The following is a 21,786-nucleotide window of genomic DNA, read 5'->3' on the forward strand; positions in this document are numbered from 1 at the left end:
GAGAAATTTTTTTTCTATGTACATATAGAACGGCGTGTGTTTGAATATATAACAATTTTTACTCATATTTTTTTTTTTTTATTTTTTTTTACCACAAATTGCTTTTGCATTATAAAGAAGAATAAAAAGAAGAAAAAAAAAACGCGCACACACCGGAAACATATGCAAGTGTGCTTCGAGGCATACGTATGGATAAACATATATAATCTATATATATTTATATATATACATATATATAAAATTTGCGTTACTCTCTTTATTTCTGACTTACATAATAACTTCGTTTTACATAAGAAAGTTTACCATTATATACATAGCTTGAACGAAATAAAGATAAAAATATAAACTCATACCTACAGGCGTACATGCCATATACACGAGTGCATTATATAAAGCAATATTCTCTTAAAATTTATGAAAGAATTTTTTCATTTTTTTGTTTTTTTTTCTTCTTTGCATTTTTGTCCATTGCGTTATAGTATTAGTTTGTGAAGCAAATATACACATACATATATGTCGCCATGCGTCCATGCATGTGTGTGTGTGTGTGTGTGTGTGTGTGTGTTTATGTCTATAAGTAATAGAATATTTAGTTCTTTTCTTCTTTTAAACATAAAATTTTCCAAGGCTTATTGTATGGAAGGCACTACCAATTTCCTTACAATCTATTCACTGTAATATAATTTGCTTCAAGTCTAATATGTTCTTATATTCTATAATGTTCTTATATTCAATAGAAGAAATTTATGCTTAGCTTATAAAACGAATTATGGGCACCTACTAGTCGAAGCGCAATCAGTTCCAACTTCTCCTATGTATTATAGATGAGACGTTCTATACAAGTTAGTGAGTCGATTATCTATTGAGGCGTCTGCAAAGAATATCGCTACGTACTCTGTCATTATTTAAGCGATATCGGGTAATAAAGAGCGTACTTGGAAATTTAACAAACTCTACTCTTCGTCTCTATATTCTTTCCAGCTCAAAGTATCAATATTGTGGTCGGAGGATTTTAGATCGTTAATATAATAATAAATGGAACAATATTTAGGTCCTTTTAAATTGACAAGAATATCAGCCGATCTTTTCAAATGATATACAAATATTTGACATATATGCTTAAAAGAGACTACATGCGATGGAAGTTATAAGGTATAATTTAATTTAATGCAAGGTTTACATGGTTCTACTTGTTAGTAATATGCAGACCAAAGTATGAACATTTTTTCACCTTACAATGCGATTCGCTCGTTCATTATCTTCGTATACTCGTTCTGAACGTGAAACGTAACTTTTCTAAATGTAATATGTTTGCTCAACAGGATTTATTACATTGTTTTCAAATATTTGGAAATCGCAAAATGTTTTCAATCAACACGCTTGTAAAAAATTATGCATACTGATACATTCATATTATTATCATTTAAGTTTCTATTGAGTTTTTAGCAAAATTAAAAGTATTTTATAAAAAAAAAATTAATTGAAAATATTTTATTCAAATTATTGTCTATTGCCTATCAATGCTAAACATCGCTTCTCATCTCTCTGAGGCAGTGTCGGGCAAACAAATAAAAACAACATGGTCTTGAACACAATTATTTAGCTAATGAACACCGATTTGAAAGCGATTTGAAAAAAGTAGAATCTTCAGTTAGTCTGTAGAAATACTATACTTGAAAAAATTTGAAAATGTTCTTGGGTTGGATTAATCGTTTAGTTAAACGAAAAACTGTACTTGCCATTCATTGGTGCAATTTTTTACTGAAACCACTTATCAATATAAGCCTAAAATAAATATAATCTTCTAGGTTATTATTTAATAAATCGGGACCAAGCAAAACCAAAACATTTACTTTGCAAAATTTAACTTTTTTGCCACCGCTTTTATGAGTGATCGAGTGATAAATCATTTCAAGGCTTCTCTAACACTTCGGCGCCGTCTTTCCAAGACTTATCAAGACTGTGATGACCTCGTTTTTTGATACGAATATTTTTCCCTGAAGCATCGCTTTTCAGATTTGCATCCAGATAACGGTCGCTATATATTAGATCTGAAGACTGAAATAGATCGAGCATAAGTTTGGTATTCAGTTCTTGCGATTTTGATGTATTTGTGCAAATATGAATGCAACGTAACGTAATGAATACGCTACCTTTTAATACCTTTATGATGTCAGTTACTTGTCGAAACCACACTTTTCGATTATCGAGAAAAATATTTTGCACTTTTTTTAAAATTTTTCTTGTGTAGTCACTTTTCTCGAAAAATTGTTTTTTTCTGTGAACGGAAAGCCGGTGCTGACCTTGAACATAACATATTCCCATTAGAAAGCAATCTCTAAACACAGATAAGCAAAGTTTGGATTTTTTTGTTGTTTTGAAAACATCAAAAAGGACTGAAATTGTAAAAGACATCTTTTGGGAATTGGCACGGCCCACTATTAAACGCCTTACCTGTAACTATTCATGTAATGACTTTTCCAAACAAAGTGCTATAGTGTAAGCGGTCAAAACGGTGGTCCGTTTCGAACCGTTTTCAATGATACCCGTTCTTGAAGCAAAATGCGTCAACGTACCAAATTTCATTAAAATATCTCAACAATTGCGCCCTGTGGGATAGACGGACAGACAAGGTTATATCGATTCAAAAATGTATATTAAAAAGTAAGTCCATCTCAAGTCCTTCCCGGTGTTGCGTACATCCGCTCACGATTGTACCACAAGTGCTGTCGGGTATAAAAATACGTCCTCGCCGTTACAGCCAACAGCATTGAATCAGTCCGAAGAATTACTGACCGATATGCTATTCGAATTATATCGTAGAAGTAAAACTTAACAGAAATGCTTCGTGCAATCGTTTTATGGATGTAAAAAAAGTTCCATTCGTCCAACTAACACGCCTACTATTAACAAAGTAATTTATACTTCATATGTGTTGATGTAAAGCGGAAGGCGAATGTAATTCTTTTGCTTACATATGTATACAATAATATATATACATATACACATATGCATATCTATATTTATATATGTATATATATTATATATGAATACATATACATAAAAAGAAGTGCACAATTTTTCTGCAATTCACGGCACATACGTGCATATATTCTCAAGGGACAGCAAAATAAAAGTTAAAAAAGGAATATATAAAAAAAGTTATGAAAAATTTTCATACCGTTCCGAGCGAGCGCACATATGCACGCTACATAACTAAAGTGCTTACAGAAAATAAATAAGAATTTTGTGCAGAGTGAATGCTTGGGAAAAAAAAAGCACACATACATGTAAAGCACATCGAGAATACATAAAAATGAGTGAAAGAGAGAGGGAGAGGTAGAGAAAGATAGGAGCAGGAATTTAAGAGCCGTAAGGATATAAAATATGGCGGTAAAGGTGTTCTATGTAAGAGTACATATATAAGCGTGCATGTATACGAAAACCGAATTGTGGGCAAACTAACTTTACATACATATAGCTTTTGGAACAAGACCGCACATTGCCAAAGCTATGGTAAAATATTTTGCTTAAGGATTCAAAATTATACATGAGTAGGTGAAAAAAAGCTAAAAAAAAGGAAAAAGAAAATAAATAAATGAAAAAAGGAGTAAACATACACACGTATATACTTACTATATATATAAATATATATAAAAGAATATAAATTGCATAAGTCTGTAAACGTATGCACAGCAAGGCTTTGGGGATGTGCTCTAATGCATTCTACGTACGCTCTTGCATGCACATAAGCACATACTCATAATGTTGAACAACTAACTATACAAACTAAAATGGTAAAAGGCTTGAACGCTTAAGCGCACAATGTTCGTATGCTATGAAACTTTAGTTTATGTGTAAGAAAATTTGTATGTATTCGTTAGTAATATAGTGGGTTTTTTCTTTACTCTTTTTCTTTATATTCTATAAAATTACATTTCCCATTCAATATGATATATGATGTGACAGTATCAGCGTACACTATGCAATGTAAGACTTTTGTCCGGAGCCATAAATAACGAAGCATTAGAAATTACTATGTTGATGAGATAAATGGGAAATGCTAAGCTTATAGCAAATTAAGTTTTAAGTTTCGCGATTTAATAGTCATTGAAATTTTGCAGAAATCGAATAAAAAAGTTTTTACGATTCCTTTGGAAATGTTTTTCTAAATAATTCCGTTACAATCTTCAAAAATGCAAAAGATAGGCGAGAAAAATCGTCAGCGCTCAACCACGCACACTATTCGCATATTAATTGTAACCTCGTTCGAGCACTATATCCAGTCTAGATCAAAACATTTGCAGGAATTGGCCTTGGTCAACTTAATGCGCAACAGCAATAGTTCTTAAAGACATTTACTCTTCCAATTTGTAATTTTGGCCAAAATCTTATTTTGTAAAGAATATTCGAAGCGTCTAACTCTATTGAGGACTGAAGTATCTGGAAGACTTAGTGCCAATAAAACATTTATAACTTTATTAAAGCGAGTAGACTAACCATTTGGTCTATCTTTTAGAAAAGAACAACCAATAGTTCTGATGACTAGTGCTTATAATACTTTCAATGCTCGGATTTACTTTTCTCTTGTCTAAATAAATTGTAAAATTAATAATAAAAAACAAATCTCTGCTAATAATGTTACACAACAACAATAACACTCTACACTATTTGTGGTACAACGGTATATTAGGTTAAATAAGCAAGGACCGGAGGTCTTAAGATAGGCCCCCTTTCGATTCGGAATCATTTTCTGAATCAATCTAAACTCCTCCGTACATCTGGTTTTCTTGCGTTCAACCCATCCGCCATTTTTGAGATATTTTGATGAAGAGAATCGAGAATCTGCCAATCAGGCACGACAATCAAATGTTAGTTGTTGTTAACAGTTACGCCCGAAGGAAGAGGTTCATAAACCGCTTACTTCATCAAAACCATTTAGTTTTACTCTTTTTTGAGAACAACTACGTCATAAAATAATCTATACAAAGAATAACGAACAGCTTGGAAAGTTCGTGTTAACCTTAACGCACGTTATGTTTCCTATATATGTGCGTGATCAAGAAAGATTATATGAAACCATATTACCAACGGTTCGTCAATTAACCCATTTTCGAAAAGGTTTCATGGGCCCATCTCATCAAAGACTATTTTTACTTCGCCATTTGATGGAACTTTAATTGAATTGAAACGTGGAAAAGATTTCAAATTCGAATACTCTATGAGTTGGCACTCTTTGAATTTGTCTAAAGCAGACATGCTCCTTTGGATAAGTACATCGGGTTTTATTCTTCGGTAATCTCTTCCCTTGATCTTCTTATTTTAGCATCCCTCCTTGATCTCAACAAACTGTTTGAAAGATTTGCTTTAAATGCTTTGAAGAGCTTTTTCATATCAAAACTTGTTGGTTGATTTGGATTACTTCGGTTCGTTTGGAACGAAATCAAATTAATTTGTGTATTGTTGTTATGGTTTAAGATTTTTCCGGTAACTCAGATTTTTCCTTCTCTTTTAAAGGAAACTTCCATTTACTAGAGAAGTCCTTAGTGCTTGCAATTACAGCCTAAGTTGCTTGTCTATTGTCTGGAATCATATCTTAGATATAACTAATAGACTGATCCCATCCCAAATATTGCGAACGTCCTAAATATGAAGATGTCTTGCAAGCTGAAATGAAATCTCCTAACAAGTATGGTATTTCGAATTAATTCGCTTATCCACCAAAGCACTAACGAAGGACTGGGACTTTTAAACAAGTTAACGCATAAAGTGCGCGACCGTCAATATATTTGTAAATTGTTCATATCAAGTAAATATTACACTTTCATCATCTGTAGGGAATTCATAAAAATTTCACACCCTTGTAGGCGTATCAACGAGAATAATAAGAACATTTGCTCGCTGGACTGAGAAAATTTTCTTCCTATTCCTGGGATGCACGTAGAAATTAACTGCATTCACCTCACAATGGTTTCGAATACCTCTCGAGGTTTACGATTATTATTTAGCATAACAATTTCGTCTACGAATTTAAGCCAACTTTGAATAACCTACTGAGCTATTCTTCTTTATCAGCTCTTAAGGTTCAAGAGGTGGGCGGAGTGATGGGCATGTATTCTTGCATGTATATTTTTCGCTGTACTCCATCATACATCAATGGGAGTAAGTACAATAAACGGCAATCTCTGCAAGTGTTTCAGAATATTTAAGAACGCAAAGAAAGGGGAAAGTTAACCTGATTGTCGAATTGCTTTAAAGGCCCTGAAAGAGCAAGCAATAGCCTCTAATCTTGTGTTGTAGGGACTTCAAACAGTGAATGGAATAAAGAAGCACAATGAGGTACACCGAATATGAATACCTAAACACTCGAAGGCAATAGGAAAGACTGAAGGCCTTTGGTAGGTGCGGAATCCTAGGACCAAGGATTCATATCAAAAGGGTGGTATCGCAATGGACGCAAAGTACAGAACAACGGAAAACCAAAAGATTTATTAAATCTTCTGCCTTAGTACACTCGCTCTAGAAACAACGAAGCAGTCACACACATATCGTAATTGGCTTCTACAAGTCATAACTCCCTTACATACCACTCGTATCATATAAGTATCTCGGATACCGATTCGTACAGATTCTGCGAGTGGGTGAAGGAAAACCATCCCATCACATCTTGCGCGGCCATTTGGAGAATCCAGGCGTTTGGGGAACATTTTATAATCCTGAACACTGTATGACGATCCGAGCCTAAGGAGATGGAGGGATTCGTAAGGTATCGTAGCGCGGATTGGCCATTATATTGCATTGCAATAAAAGCGCACTAAACACTCTCACTAAGTATAACGCACAGTATGCGAAAGATAATTACCACAAAGTGTCTGAGAGTCCTTCCAGCTTACAATTAACGAACTTAAAGAACTTTAAGGTTGAAAAGACAAATCTTTCCTTTATTAACGCTCATCGTACTTTTTGTTTTGATAAGAAAATCTTAAATTCTTCTGTATAACCACAGCTAAAAAAAAAAAAAAAAAATTAGGCCGAGGTGAATATATATAAATATATATATATATATATATATATATATATATGAATGAGATCTCCAAGAATGTTCCTGTGTACGTTCATATGTATGACAGACATATTATATCGATTAGTTGCTAAAATGTTTAAATACTCCATTGTGTGTAACATAAAGATACAGTAACACCAACAACAATCATAAAATTTTAAGAGCCCGAGACTAGATTGAACAAGAACAATAATAATAAAAGCAATAACAACAACAATCGAGATAACGAGAAAATCAAAACAAAAACCGAAAACGTATAACAAACAGTTAGTTAGTCAGTCAGTTAGTCAAACTGAAATACACACACACACACACACACATAAACACACACAGGACTAATCAATGAATTAAAGCCGAAAGTGCAGCAATTTTCGGTTTTTTTTTCCCCCCCCAAAAAAAAAGGCGCAGAAAAACAAATAATGAAATAATTTAAGAAAAGCAAAGAAAAAGATTACTAAAGATATTGGCACAACCGGCAAAGAAAAGAAGAAATATTAAAACAAATAAGAACAGAATTAAAGCAAATAGTGCGACATAAGCTTCAATGAAAAAGAAATTAAAAGAGAGAGGAATGAAAGAAAAAAAAAATTATTTATTCTATTGCAGATTGGAGTGCGGTATGCCAGCATATACATACAAAAGAATGCGTGAGTGTGTATTTGTGTGCGTGTTTGTGTGCTTGTGTGTTTGTGTAAGCGCGTAAATACAATTACTACACAGCATCTAATGGAAAAATAAACTAAAATACGGCGAATTAACAATGCCCCCCCAACTGAGAATGATAACGAATGAGAAAGAGAGAAAGACAGAGAGAAAGAGAGCGCGAGCTAAGAGCCATGAGACCCACGTTAACTTGCAATATATTGTGAAAAGCTCATGCGTCTGCCTTTACACTGCATACTACCAGCTATAATTGTGTGCAGAGCTTGAGTCTTATTGGCTGATTGGTTGCTCATACTATATGCGCGCTCTGGTTGATTAGAGAAAACTACTGTTGCTGCTGCTGCTGCTGCTGCTGCCGCTGCTGCTATCCAACACATCATTGCTCCTCTTTTTTTTTATTGTGCATTTTTGTTTAGCAGAATATTCGCTCTTAACCTACGGTTTGTGGATAGTAATAAGCAAAAGAGAAGAAGAAAAAGAAAAAGAAGAAGAAGAAAAAGCAAAAGCAGAATATGCGATTTTTATTCTCCACATAATATGTTTATGCCTTCTCCGTTGCAATAAGATTTTCTCGTTTTTGTTGTTTTTCGAGTGTTTCATCATCTGTTGCCAATTGTCAGTTGCAACGCGTCAACTCTGCTTTTTTTTTTTTTCGTTTTCTTATTATTGTAGAATTTTTTCATACATGCAAGCTAAAAAAAAAAAAAAAAACAAAAAACAGCGAAAAAGAAAAAATTATAAAAACTAGCGTTTATTAAGTGAGGTCACGCTAATTCCGTTAAAATTATCCACCGAAAAAAAGTGCGTCTCTCAGTGAAGCATATTCAAGTTGTTTGTGTCGCTTGTACGCAAAGCTTAATGGCTGTGTTTTAACAGAAAACTAAACAAATTACACCTTTATATATAATAGTGATAATGAATATTACACTACCGTCGGGAATGAAATTCTCACAGTTGTTAAACAATTTCGATTTTACCCCAGAAAAAAAAAGAAATAATAATAATAATAATAATAAGTAAACTTAAGACAATCACTGAGTGAAATTAAATTAGTGCAACAAACAACTTAAGAAAGCTTAGGTGAATTTAAAATGCAAACATTAAAGTCGTACAAAGCGCGAGGTTGACTAACTGTGAAAAATTGTTAAGAAAGTTACTTGAAATTTCCAGAAATAGTTTCGTTAACATAAACCTTACGTTTCGGCATCTGACGTTTACTGCAAAATGTTCTTATCATCGCAAATGCATGCTAATGTAATTGAAAAGGTTGACTAAAGCTGTTCGCCTAACGTTACCGATATAAAAATCAGGGTAAAAGGTATGTTTATTAAATGTGAACATAACCTCATCAAACCATCGACCATAAACCTCTTATTTGCATATGTATGTGGCTTCCAAATATTCTCTCTTTTGTTGGCTCGATTTAACAAAACAATAATCTTTAGACAATCAATATAATAACAAAATAAAATTTATAATAACATTTATATAATTCACTAATAATTGAGCCGAGCAGCTAAGTATCGTGAATTTTAAATAATTGTTCGCGGATTCAAATTTCAAGTGCATTAAAGTTTATAGTGAATGCTCGGCCGGTAGGGACACGCCGATCGTGCATACAACCACTAGGCTCTGGCCTCTTCCCTTTTCTTTGCGATCGTCACCGAGCGATTGTTCATTCAATTAAAAAATAGAAAAATCACTTATATGGGACAAATTATAGAACCTCTTGCAAATTCTTTTATACCTCATAGGTCTTATTATGGCTTGAAAAGAAAAGATGGATGTTCGTGAAATTCTGATGCCTTTTCTCATCTTCGGTGCTACTATAAATAATAAAACCTAGAAAAGGAAGTGTTACGCTTCAGATCTTTAAAAACGTAAGGCTCCGCTCCAAGCATCAGACTTTTGACCTCGTATTAACATTTAACCGTGCTTTTTACATCTTTTCATAATTTTTTACTATTAACAAAATTCTTTTAACCTTTCAACAATAACTCTCAACTTCACTCTGTCAAGAAATATGCGTACGTACATAGAAAAAAACTTGCAAAACCCCAGTGTAAGAATAAATGTTTTTGTCATTTTTCAAGCTCATACAAATTTTTACAGATCCATTACTAATTAAATAGAATTGAATGAAAAAATGTGGTAAACTGAGTAAACAAACTAATTATCATAGTGCATTATGAACTGTTTGTTAATAAACATATGGATGACAACAAAACCAAACATTAGATAATTGCAAGGATACAACGAAGATCTTTTGTTCTTACAAGCAGCGTCAAACTGCTATCATAAGATAACTGAAATTTGATATAATTCATTGCCAGCTTAAAATCATATCCACATGACTCGTTTTCCTATTCCGAATCGTTCCGTTCATGGTCGAGGTTGATATGTAAATTTTAATACAATGGCATCCCGAACCGAAATTAACACTTCAAAGAACGCTTTAAGCCTTTAATTCAGAAAAATATTCGGATAATTTAGGCTTGATATGAGATCACAAGTGGTTAAAACAAGGAAAAGTACTACAGTGGATCGTTAAATACGCCACATCTTCTTGCAGGAATTCGTGTAACGACTTTTCAAAATGAGCCGTTACATGGGAAGTGGTCGGAAAGGTGATCCAATGCAAACAATTTTCTAAAACGTTCGTCCTTGGGCCAAAATATGTCAGCGTAACGAATTTGATCAAAACATCTGATAAATTGCGACCTGTAGAAAGAAACCAAGACGGACAGAAGGACAGACAATCGTAAATCAGTTCAGAAAATGATTCGGTCTCGATTGTTATAAAAAAAAACTTGGGTATACCTCGAGTACTTCTGGCTGTTCCTTACATCCATGCAACTTAGTGTAGTCTTGCACTTGCTCTTGTAGAGTGTAATAAATAACATAAGCTTTCTCAAATAATTCTTTGACCATTGATAACAATTTTAGCAGTCGAGCGCACTGAAGTGCAAAAATTGTAGCTTTCAGATATTTTGCAACGAACAACGGAAAAGTCAAGTCAAAACCGCCAATCACTTGAATCAAGAATACACAGTTTATCGGATCGCCAATGCAATAAAAACGTTATGATAAATCTACTTCTTATCTATTTCCCTTTGCTAATTTCTTTCTAACAGCCACCGCGAGTAATTGGTCATAGTGACCAATGAAGAAATCCATATAATATATATAAATATATATAACTATATATATAACCCATGCGTCGGCCACACTCCGGCCAAATTCCGATATTATCCCGATTAATGGAGGATAAGTAAACTAAAGCGAAGCTGCTTTTTTAGAACACATCTGCTGCATGATGTATCTGGACCCCAAAAACGTATCCATGACCCTGAAAAATATTTTTAATACGAAACTCTGAACTGAAACAAATATTTATTAACTTGAAGAAAGAGAATATCTTTTCACGAACTTCACCGTCAGAGTTCGAAGAATGATATAACCATGAAAAAAAGAGGAGTACAGTTTACGGACTTTTTCGTTGGCCCTTTTTGATTGTTTTAAAATTTTTCGTTAATCAGTGTAATCTAATTTGATTATATGATGTTTCACCGCTTTTCATTTACATGTTTATTTCATAGATTTTTTCAAAAGCTGTGCATAATACATGAAACTCTTCTTAGAATAAGAACCTTGACTAAAGCTTCGATAGACAACCAAGTAAAATAATAGCGAAACCTTAGTTTATTATTTTTGATTTCAAATGTTATTAAAGTCCGTACAATAAAAACTTTGCCGATCCATTCGGACAATTCGCAATATTTCTCACACGATAAAGCCCCACCAAAGAGAAGCCGCGACAAAGCGTAAGCAGCGCAATGGATAAGACTAAATCGATTTCTATGTAGCTTCAGGATCGAAAAAGTATACAAAGTAAAAAGAGGCAACTTTTCTTCGGACTCTAGACTTGGAGTAGTATTTGGAATAAATGGATTACCTTGGTAATGGAACAATTCCTTCCTAAAAGCTATCTTTGCCGAATTCTTATATCTGCCATAGACTTTCTATTATTGGAAAAGTTATTGGAATTTTCACATTTTATACCCTACACCATTTTATGTGTATTAATCAGCACATCATCATCAATCACGTCACATTTTATAATGCGCTAAGTTTGTGTGGTTGTATGCAACACCCAGAAGGACTTGCGGTAGACCCATCTTTTACTATGCCGATCAATTCAGAATCACTTTTTAAATCAAAGCTTGCTTGTCCGTCCGTCCGCTTGTCCACCTGTCAGCCTTTTATTCTTGCGTTCAACCTAAAGGTGCAAAATTTTGAGATAATTTGACGGAAATCAGTTCCCCCTGGGAATATTTTAGCCACAAAATGAAAATTATGCCGATGGGATCACCTTTTCGGCCACACTCCCATATAACACTTCGTTTTGAAAAATTGTTTCGGGAATGGCTGCAAGGTAGCATACGGTATTTAATGGTAGGCCTATAATGTTTTTATTTCTTTAAAGTTTTTTCACTTCTTTAACAAAGATGGATGTGATTCGGTTCGACTATAAAACGCGATTGTATACATAGCTCAAGCACCAGATATATGACCGACACACAGACAGAAGAGACACTGGAAGTACACATAGATGTATCTCTGTATGCATGCATCTAGAATAAATTTTCCCTTTGATAGGTTTCTTTCTAAAATCATTAATAACTTAGTCAAAGATGAACTAAACGTTAACCTTGCTTTGCTAACAAAGAGTTCTGCTTATTTCTATTGATTTTGGCGAGAAAATTTTAGAAACTATCTCTCACAACGACTGGTAAAGCAATTGCTCTGCAAAACCTTGCTATTAAGCGTTTATAAGTCAGTTGAGTTAATTTTGAGTTGTTGCTCCTGTATTCTACCCTTAATCGTTCACCTGATCGAATAAATAAATGTATATATACACATACATATAGAGAAAAGAAAAAATGAACCCATAGTGCCTTTAAATCTATTAAACGATTAATAGCAAAAAAAACTTTTCTGGCTTGGTGGATTTAAGAGGAGTCTGCCGCGTTCGTCTTTCGCAAAAAAAAAAAAAAAAAAAAAAAAAAAATCATGTTTACTAAGCAGCTATGAACATACCAAACATCTAAAAACGACGTAAAAATTTTGCTCGCAACAAATTTCGCGGCATAGTATTTTTTTTTTTTTTTTCTTTTCCATTTACACCCCCACGCAGTCGTATACATAAATAGCATCGTCATAGGCAAGATTTTAAACTTGACCACCATTGCTACAACAATATCATCGCAACTGTGTATTCATTCATTGTGTTTACATACACACTCCATATATATCAACTGATTTGATATAAGTAGGTCTCAGCAGTGTGTAGGGAGCTTTAGTTGTTTTCTCTTATACATTGTACTATAGTAACACAACCCATAAAATAAAATTCAACCCTTAGTACACAAAAGCGGATAAATTTTTAAAGAGGGGTACATTCGATTGGAGCTTTCTTCTTTTCACCTACAATCACAACAGAAATGGACAGAGACTAACACAATCAACTCAAAAAGTCCGTGGTGGAAGGGGGATTTTACAGCAACACAGCAACACACAATAAAAGGAAATTACAATAAAAAGAAAATTTTTAAATGAGAGTAAAGGCAAAGAAAGATATGAGAAAAAAACAAATAAAACTCTTAAAAACTTTTAAGCAAAAAAAAAATGTGAGGCGGATAAACGGGAAGATGGAATTTCGAGCCGTGCGTACTGCAAAAGAATAGAAACGATGAGCGCGAGTATGCGATTTTAAAGCCAGCAAGGAAGGACGGATTTGATTTGTGTCGTTTACAAGCCCATCAATGTTTTGTAACCTTCTATATGGGTAAGGGGCTTAGGTGTTTTAGTTAGATTTCTTTGTTGTTTTCTTTTCTTTTTTTTTTTTTTTTTGTTTCATTTTTTTGTCCGGTTTGTCCTTCGTTCATCGACAACAAGGTACGCGTAAAATTTTCACATTTATTTTTTTAGTCGTTCGTCGGAAGTCAATCAAAAAGCGTGTCTAACTAGAAAACATCAACACCGTCAACTACTATCAAATAACCGGCATAGATAACATACAATTCCCAAGTATGTACATTATATAGTGAGAAAAGAAAAAAAAAAAAAAACATGTGTGTGTGTGTAAGGATTTATATATATATATATATATGGTTAAAAAAGGAAAGGTCACCATAAAAAAAAAAGACAACAACAAGTTACCAAGAGTAAAATTATTGCATTATTAACCTACCGCCATTAAAACTATTGAGAGTAGACCGCATTGAATATGTAGGTATGGAAGCGTAAGCGCTTCAATGTGTATACTTGGGTGCAAGTGCGTGATCTTTTTTTTTTTATTTTTATTTTTTTTTGTACTGTGTTATGGTTGTTATTTTTATTTATTTTTTTTTAAGTTATTTTTCTCAAAAGCCACAAAGTTGTTACGCTCTTTTTACGCGGCGTTAACTAAATACTGCTGGCGGCTAAACGCGCGCGCTCCTTCAATTATTTTCAAACAAACAATTAAATTAAATCACTTCACATCAACAAGCAACGTACGTCAACTCAACTCTTTCAGACCCACAGTATGGTATATAAACACAACAACTCTTTATATATATATATATATATATATATATATATATATGTGTGTGAGTGTGCGTGTACATGTGCGTCTGTCCTATGTACAGCAAACCCTTTAGTAGTTACTCTCTTACATTCACCCATATGTTTGTACGTAATGGTAAAAACAACGCATGTTTCGTTTAAGTGCGAAGCATGTGTGCCGGTGCGTGTGTCTGTAAACTTTACCATCACTCAAATGTTCTTTAAGGTGCAGGTTTTTCTTAAAGTTGATTTTCGTTTTGTTTTTTTATTTATTTTTTTATTTATTTATTTATTTTTTTTTTTTGTTTTTTGCCTTTTGTTAGTGTTTATGGTTGTATGCGTTTCATCGTCACTGTTGTGTGCTGTAGTTTGGCGGTCTACAGCCTGCAGTAGAGAAAACGTGTGAATTTTAACGCCAATAAGTCTGACAGCGTCATGACAGTCATGTCAAAATAGTAAAATTAAAACGTCTATCATAACAAGAGTAGTGTTAACGTGTGTGTGTGTATGTATGTATTTATGTGTGTGTGTGTGTGTGTGTGTGTGTGCACGCGAATGTGTGCATTTTTTTGAATATTTAAAAACCAAACCCAACCAAAGTTATGATAAATTTATGCATCTTAATGAATGTTTTTAAGCCTCGTAATTATGCTTAATGTTACGCAACTCAAATGAAAGCAACAGTAAGGACTTTACGTAAGTGAAATACGAGATGAAGAGATTGTAAAATTGTCAAAAATGTTCAAAAAAACACAATTTTTGAATTTCCTTAATGATAACATTTTAAGCGCTATGTTCTTTGTCGTTATAAACTTTCTGTTCCCCTCTAACTGAAAGTTCCCCTCATCTATCCGCAGCTTAAATCGTATCGTATGTAAGTGATTTAGGGATACGATCGTCGTATGTGTACGAACGGAGATTTGTCTGAAATTTTCGATTGCCATTATACATTGAAAATCAAGCGGCGTGAAAAGTTGGTTTTAATTCTGTTTAATTTTACAGTTACAATATATAAACAGCCAATCAAAGACGAAGCAATTATTCCTGTAGAGACAAAAGTACTAACAGAAAACATGTAGAAACATTACTTATCTATTCACTATCCATCTCTATATCATTCTATATAAGTGGGCGAAAAGCGTTCGTCCTTGAGTTTTCAGTTGATGTTGCGTAGAATACAATAGAATGGACAGACGGACAGAAAAACTTAGACTGACATAATAAAGAGGTGGTTCTATCTCGCAAGTGGTGTAGTGTATAATCATTCATTCTGAATAATTTACGATAGTGTTACTCCTTAGTAGGATATATTTTTAAAAGTAAAAGCATGAGCGAAGTGTAGACTTCAATGAGTCCACTAGTGCTTGAAATAAAATAATACAATGATAGACAAATGCTTTACCGTCATCAGTTTTATAAAAAGAAAAAAAGAATGTTAGTATAAACGAGAAATACTTACTAATTGTTTTATGACAAAATAACCAAAAGCATGAAGTGCACCCGTTCAGTTTGTTCTTGACTAAAAACATCGTTTTTCAAATGTCTTTTCAATGAAAATATTTTTAAATAAAAGCACGCGAGATGTTGCTCTGAAATAAAAAAAGAATGGCAAGTTTGAGAAAATACCGGTGCAAGTTGTCCTTTTCGATTCTATCAATTTATCTATATTCCGCCAAAATTAGAGTATAACTCGCTTATGTGAACGGAATGCTCCAAACTTTGCTCAACCGCATGCAGAGTAAGGCTCTAATGCTTATGCGTAACAAAAGGGTGCCCAAAACTTTCGATACTATTGTGCTTCGGCGTAATGTGGGCTGAGATTTGTCCATCAATTAAGTTTTTCAACAGAACTACGTTGCTTTCTCAGCGTTACTACCCGTTCCATGCATACCGCACAACACACTACCGCGAGATATCATTCTTCAACTATAGCGCCCGCCTCCGAAACAGCAGTGGTCTTTCCCTCCGCAGCTGAAGTGTCGATTTTGAAGACGAATATTCGACGAACATTATTCCCTCTCTCACACCCCTCTACGTACGACCCTTGAGGATCACCATCCAGCCCCGACGGGGTGGGGTGACGTCCCCAAAGTACAGGTCATAAAAAAAAAAGGAAAAATAGATAGCAGCGCAAGGTTGCGTTAGTTAACAATGCTTTATTGCACTTTGCAATCTCAAGCAAGGTTCTTAAATCCTCCAGAGAGTTAGACAATCCCTATAAGCTAGCGGCCTAAACTGGACTGGAGACCCCAGATATGTTAATTATGTCTGGCCCAATAAACCGACTCTAGGGAGTGTTGAGTCCTATCATCACCTCTAATTATACGATTTAGGAATGATAGAAACCACAATCACCACGCCCGGAAGTGTGGTGCCCAGCAGTTAGGACTCACACATTGGTTAACCGCTGCCTTCAAACTGGGGATTGAACATAGCTTCCCCCCGGAAGGATTTTAGCAAGCACTAATCTGCAGTATACCAACGCTGTCACCAGCAGGTATTCGCGACTTTGTGATTGGCCTCTTGACACCTGTGGAGCTTAAAGTTAGCCTTACTTCACGCGACAAAGTTACTCTGGCCTTCGGATGAACCATAAAATCTCGGCTAGCCAACTCCAGACTACTCTTCTTCATGATATATTAGCGTCGGACGACCCACCTTCAGGGAGAATGACCTTGCACAGACGAACAGACTCAAATGCTTAGATCGATGTAGAGTTATGTACTGCCCCCTTTATACGGTCTAGGGAATTTTCTTGTGAATGTTGCAAACGTTGTAACGCAATTAATATAATACGCACATCCTTCGGCGATGGTTATAAAAATTTGAAATAAATTTCGATTCATTTGCTTTTATCGTGATTACTATCATCCACATAGTACTTTGAATATTCCGTATAAATTCGTTCAACGTTCTTTGCATGTTAAAAGCAATTGCCGCCAATGTCCCCCAATCAGAACAAGAACAGTTTTCAAAACATCTAAAGATCCGACAATTGTCAGACATATTATCATGAATAACATCATCATCAACATTAGCATCAGTATCATTAGTATCATTATCATATATAAAGAGCACAAGGCAGTTTTCATTACTAACAAGTGCGTGGCGTGGCTTTCTCTATCTGAGCTAAAATGCGTGTGTTTACATATACGATAATTGTTTTCCAGAAATATGTTCGTTTAACAAAAATTGTTTCTTTGTGTATATATATATATATGTACATACACATATATGCATATAAATCTCCTTTCAAAAATATTGCTCATTTAATTAACATATATAGTACGCAGAGTGATATATTAAATGAAAAATATGATGCAATAAAATGTATAGCGAATCAATAAGAATACTAATGCGAACATCAATATCTTAACAGTTTTTATACATAAATATTTGATATATGAATAAAGCTAATAATGTCTTTATATATTTTTATTTAAATTTCTTATGATTGCTGAGTTTGAACAAACAACTGGTGGAGTGAAGATCTTTTGAATTTTCAAACATTCTCGTGCAGTTTTTTCGCATTCGTTAAAAGAATTCATTTGCATGAAACTTTATGGTCAGCCACCGTAAAGTTATGAAGTATTTAAAAAATGTGTTCGCAGATTTGCGATCTTAGATACACAACCACACTTTGCAAAATGTCTGTTTATTTACGATTAACGTGAGGTCTTCTGTTGATTTCATCTTTTTAATCTTATACGTCTGCTCGTTGATAAAACATTTACAGTCGTGGAAATTCGCAATACGTTTTACGAAAGTATGATTTTTTTTTTAAGAATGATTTGTGCCTTCTTATACCTACCGCCGGAAGAGGAAGGGTATGTTCATTTTTTCAAAACGCTTGTAACACCCAGACGGAAGCTCAAGAGTTGTATTTTTGATCAGCACGAAATTCTGAATCGATTTAATCGTATCCGTCTATCCAAATGTCCGTCCATCCATATGTCCGTTTATCCATATGTCTGTCTGTCTTTCTGTGTAACGTCTGTTGAAAACATGTAGGTTGGTATTGAAAGTGGTCCAAATCGTTCGGAGGACTCGTCCACACCACATAAGTTAAGCACATTCTGTCGTTTTAAAAAAAAACGAAACGGTTTTTGGGTCAATAGTCAAAAACTAGAGCAGATAAAGCTGTAAAGCTATAGCATCTGTAAAAAGCTGAAAACAAAATGAGCCACGCTTTCCAATAGCGAGTCACTTTTCATATTTTTGGCCAAGCCTTTATAACGCCCAGAAGCAAGCTTCAAGAACACTAAGGTATATACAATGTTGACAAGTGCCGCATTCGGAATGCACCTAAGCGTCGTTCGTCTATCTGTCCACACACCCAAATCTATGGTACCTGCGATAAACTTTCTCTTGTCCGCGACATATTATGATGCCGTCTAGATATATGCAGAGAAATGACAGTCAAAGGACGCGCTTACAATGTCAACCCTTGAATGCAAAAAAACCGACAACGTGCTTTCCGTGTTTTTCGCTACAACCGTCACAGGATATAATTTTCCGCTTTTATTCTAAAAAATCGGAACTATCAACCCCTCCCATATAAACCTGTAGCGCATAAAAATTTCTTTTTTCTTTAATCTTTTTCAGGGTATAAGTTATTCACTCACGACTGAATATAATATTTTTTTTCAATTGGTTTGCTCCAACAACGGCTTATTTATAATATCTCGTTACCTAAGAGCCAGATCCAAAAATTGGCAATCGGAAAATGCATAGTTTTTTTAGTTTTTGTATATCTAAAAGTGGAAAATAGAATTTTATCATTCCTTTCACTTTCACTATCCCCATATGAAAAGGAAAAATATGCAGAATTTTAGTTCAGGAGCGATGTGGCTAGATTTTTAGTTTCTTTGTAACTTTGCCGATAACTTTGCCAACAAAATGTCTGTTGACCAATACTTTTGTTACTTTATATAGGTCGTCGGAAACCTACGCCTTGTAGTTCACGACAATTTCAATAAAAACTCTCGATTCAATTTTTGGCCAATCTTTGAAAAAGCAAAATCAATTATTTGCACAAATAGTTTTTGAAACTAAAACCGCGCGATATGAATATTGCTTGAAATCGTTAATTTGGAAATTAAACAGACACAGACAGTCTGGGAAGGCCGACTATCACCAGCACCGCCATTTGGCTTAACGTAATTAATTCATCACAAAGGATTACGAACTATATCTTGTTTCCACATAAAAGATCACTTGTCATAGGAATCCTTATGGGAAGGAGGAGGATTTAAGAAGTAGGCGCTACAGTCTGCTTCGATAAGTAAAATAACTATTTTGTCGCAATTTTCAACAGCAAAAAACTACCGCTATACAAAAGCTTGTTTGTTTTTAAGGAAGGAACGACGAAAAATGATTTCATCCCATTCTATCCCAAATTTTACCAGTTCATTTAGTACAACAAGTTGCTTTTTCACGACCTTTTATCCATATTTTCTCAATATGGCGCCTCATATGAAAAGCGGACCACTCCAATACTACTCCAATAACATTGAATATAACTTTAGATGAATAGACATGAAAAGGATAGACGGGGGCGCTTTCAATGGAATCATAAAATGATTCTATTCGTACAATACATGATGAGTTTATATTAAGTCCTTCTGCGGATTGCATTCTTTCGGAAGAACTTATAATATTCATTGGAAAAGCACTGCAGGATGTTTTCTCTTTTCAGATAATTGTACTGTTTAATCCTTGGTTTTTTCATATCTGTATTATCAGAAAAAAACACTGACTATACATATGCAAGTAAGCCCTGAATAGCATAAAATATTTAAATTTATCTTTAAAAGCACTTGTCTGAAAGACTAGAACTAGAACTGTTTAGTCCAAATCCGATTAAAATGAACAATTGGTGAGCATTTGTAAAATCTGATCAAAAACTCTGAAACTCTTAAAATGTCAAAAAGAGCAAAGAAATTTTGTCCATTGATTATCTAACAAATTTGGTTTGACCGAAGTAAATAGAAATCTTGATGCAATGACCAAACAACCAATCCCTAACAACAATTTTGAACTCTCTAGCTCTCATTTACTTCCAAATCTAGAGAAAATTCCAAATGGCAAACCAAATAAGTTGTAGTTAACGTAGATGAGTATTTTGAAGAAATTTCACCAAAAAAAATTTAGATATGGAAAACAGGTAGGAAAATGCACATAACACTTAACGGAGTATGTATTGAAGAACCAAGCAAGTGCTTTGGTGCCTTTATTGAAGCCAATTTAAATTATCTTTGATGAGAACGTACGTCACGTCACGTCTTTATTGTGGATATATATGTACCTGAGCTAAATAGAATTCGCTCCCAAACGACTATAACTTTCTGGATACTTCCTTTTTTTACTACAAAATGTGGGTGGGCGTAATTTGTAAGTTGGACAAAATAATCGTCATGTTGTTGTTGTTGTGCTTTCGAACATAGTTTTAAATTTTGTTTCTTCGCTTTAATGTTTAATGTAATTTTTATAAATTTTCAATTTTTCACAACATTGTTGGTCATTTCAAATCTTGTACACTTCGACTCCTTAGAAATTATTATTATTTATTACAAAATCGAAATATGTTAGAAAAGAAAAACAAAAAAAAAATAAATAAAAAATAAAAAAACATAAATCTTTTTACTCGAAAATTACTTAATTTAGAGAACAAATTAAGCTTTCAACAACTCCTACCAATTGCCTCTAGGAGTAGAACAAACTTGAACACAATGAATACTTTTTTGCGCTTGCATTTACCTTTAATTAACATCATTCATTTTTCAGATAAAATATAATAACTACCAGTTGCAAAAATAAAAAAAAAAACAAAACAAAAACAAAAAAACGAAACTAACAATAACGTCAGAGAGCATCATCATCATCGTCGTCGTCGTCGTCGTCGTCATCATCCACATCATTGGCTGCTACACACATCAGCAACAACAAATTGCCACCAAAACCCAAAGGTCAACAACATAATCTACTTAAAAACAACTTTAAAAGCCTTTGAAAGAAAAGACAAAACACAACAACAACACAAACTACAAAAAAAAAATAAAAATATAAAAAAAAAAAAAACATCGGTAATAAAAGCAAGAGCAACCAACTCCAAGAGTAATAAATCAAAATACGTTAAAGCGTTACTGACGAATTTCAAGCGCAAAACATACATATATCAAAATAACAACAAAAACAATAGTAACGTTACTAACATACGCAACTGTTAAAAGTAGCACCTACGCTCACTATTTGTATGTGTATGTATATGTTGTATATATGTGCAAAGGATATTCCCGTATTTTTAACTGCAACAATCACAGCAACAACATGCCTTTAATGTTAGCCACTTTAGATCAACAAGAACTAAGCATATCATCATCATTTATTGGCAATGAAGTTGCATCTACTACCGCCAACGTCATCACTAGTGGCAGTAAATCACCTTCATC

General features: G+C 34.0%; 1 protein-coding gene across 1 annotated transcript in view; it reads left to right on the forward strand.

The window, feature by feature from the left end:
• The window catches only part of LOC119633066 (cell wall integrity and stress response component 1-like), a 40,983-nt gene extending 19,636 nt beyond the window's left edge, over window positions 1–21,347 (forward strand). Inside the window, exon 3 of the mRNA XM_038026277.1 lies at window positions 21,204–21,347. Within this exon, the coding sequence (XP_037882205.1) occupies window positions 21,204–21,347 (144 nt within the window). The remainder of the gene's footprint in view (window positions 1–21,203) is intronic.
• The last annotated feature ends 439 nt before the right edge of the window (window positions 21,348–21,786 follow it).

The sequence above is a fragment of the Glossina fuscipes genome, unplaced genomic scaffold (genome assembly GCF_014805625.2).
Source record: "Glossina fuscipes isolate IAEA_lab_2018 unplaced genomic scaffold, Yale_Gfus_2 2, whole genome shotgun sequence".
In the NCBI taxonomy this organism is placed as follows: Eukaryota; Metazoa; Arthropoda; class Insecta; order Diptera; family Glossinidae; genus Glossina; species Glossina fuscipes.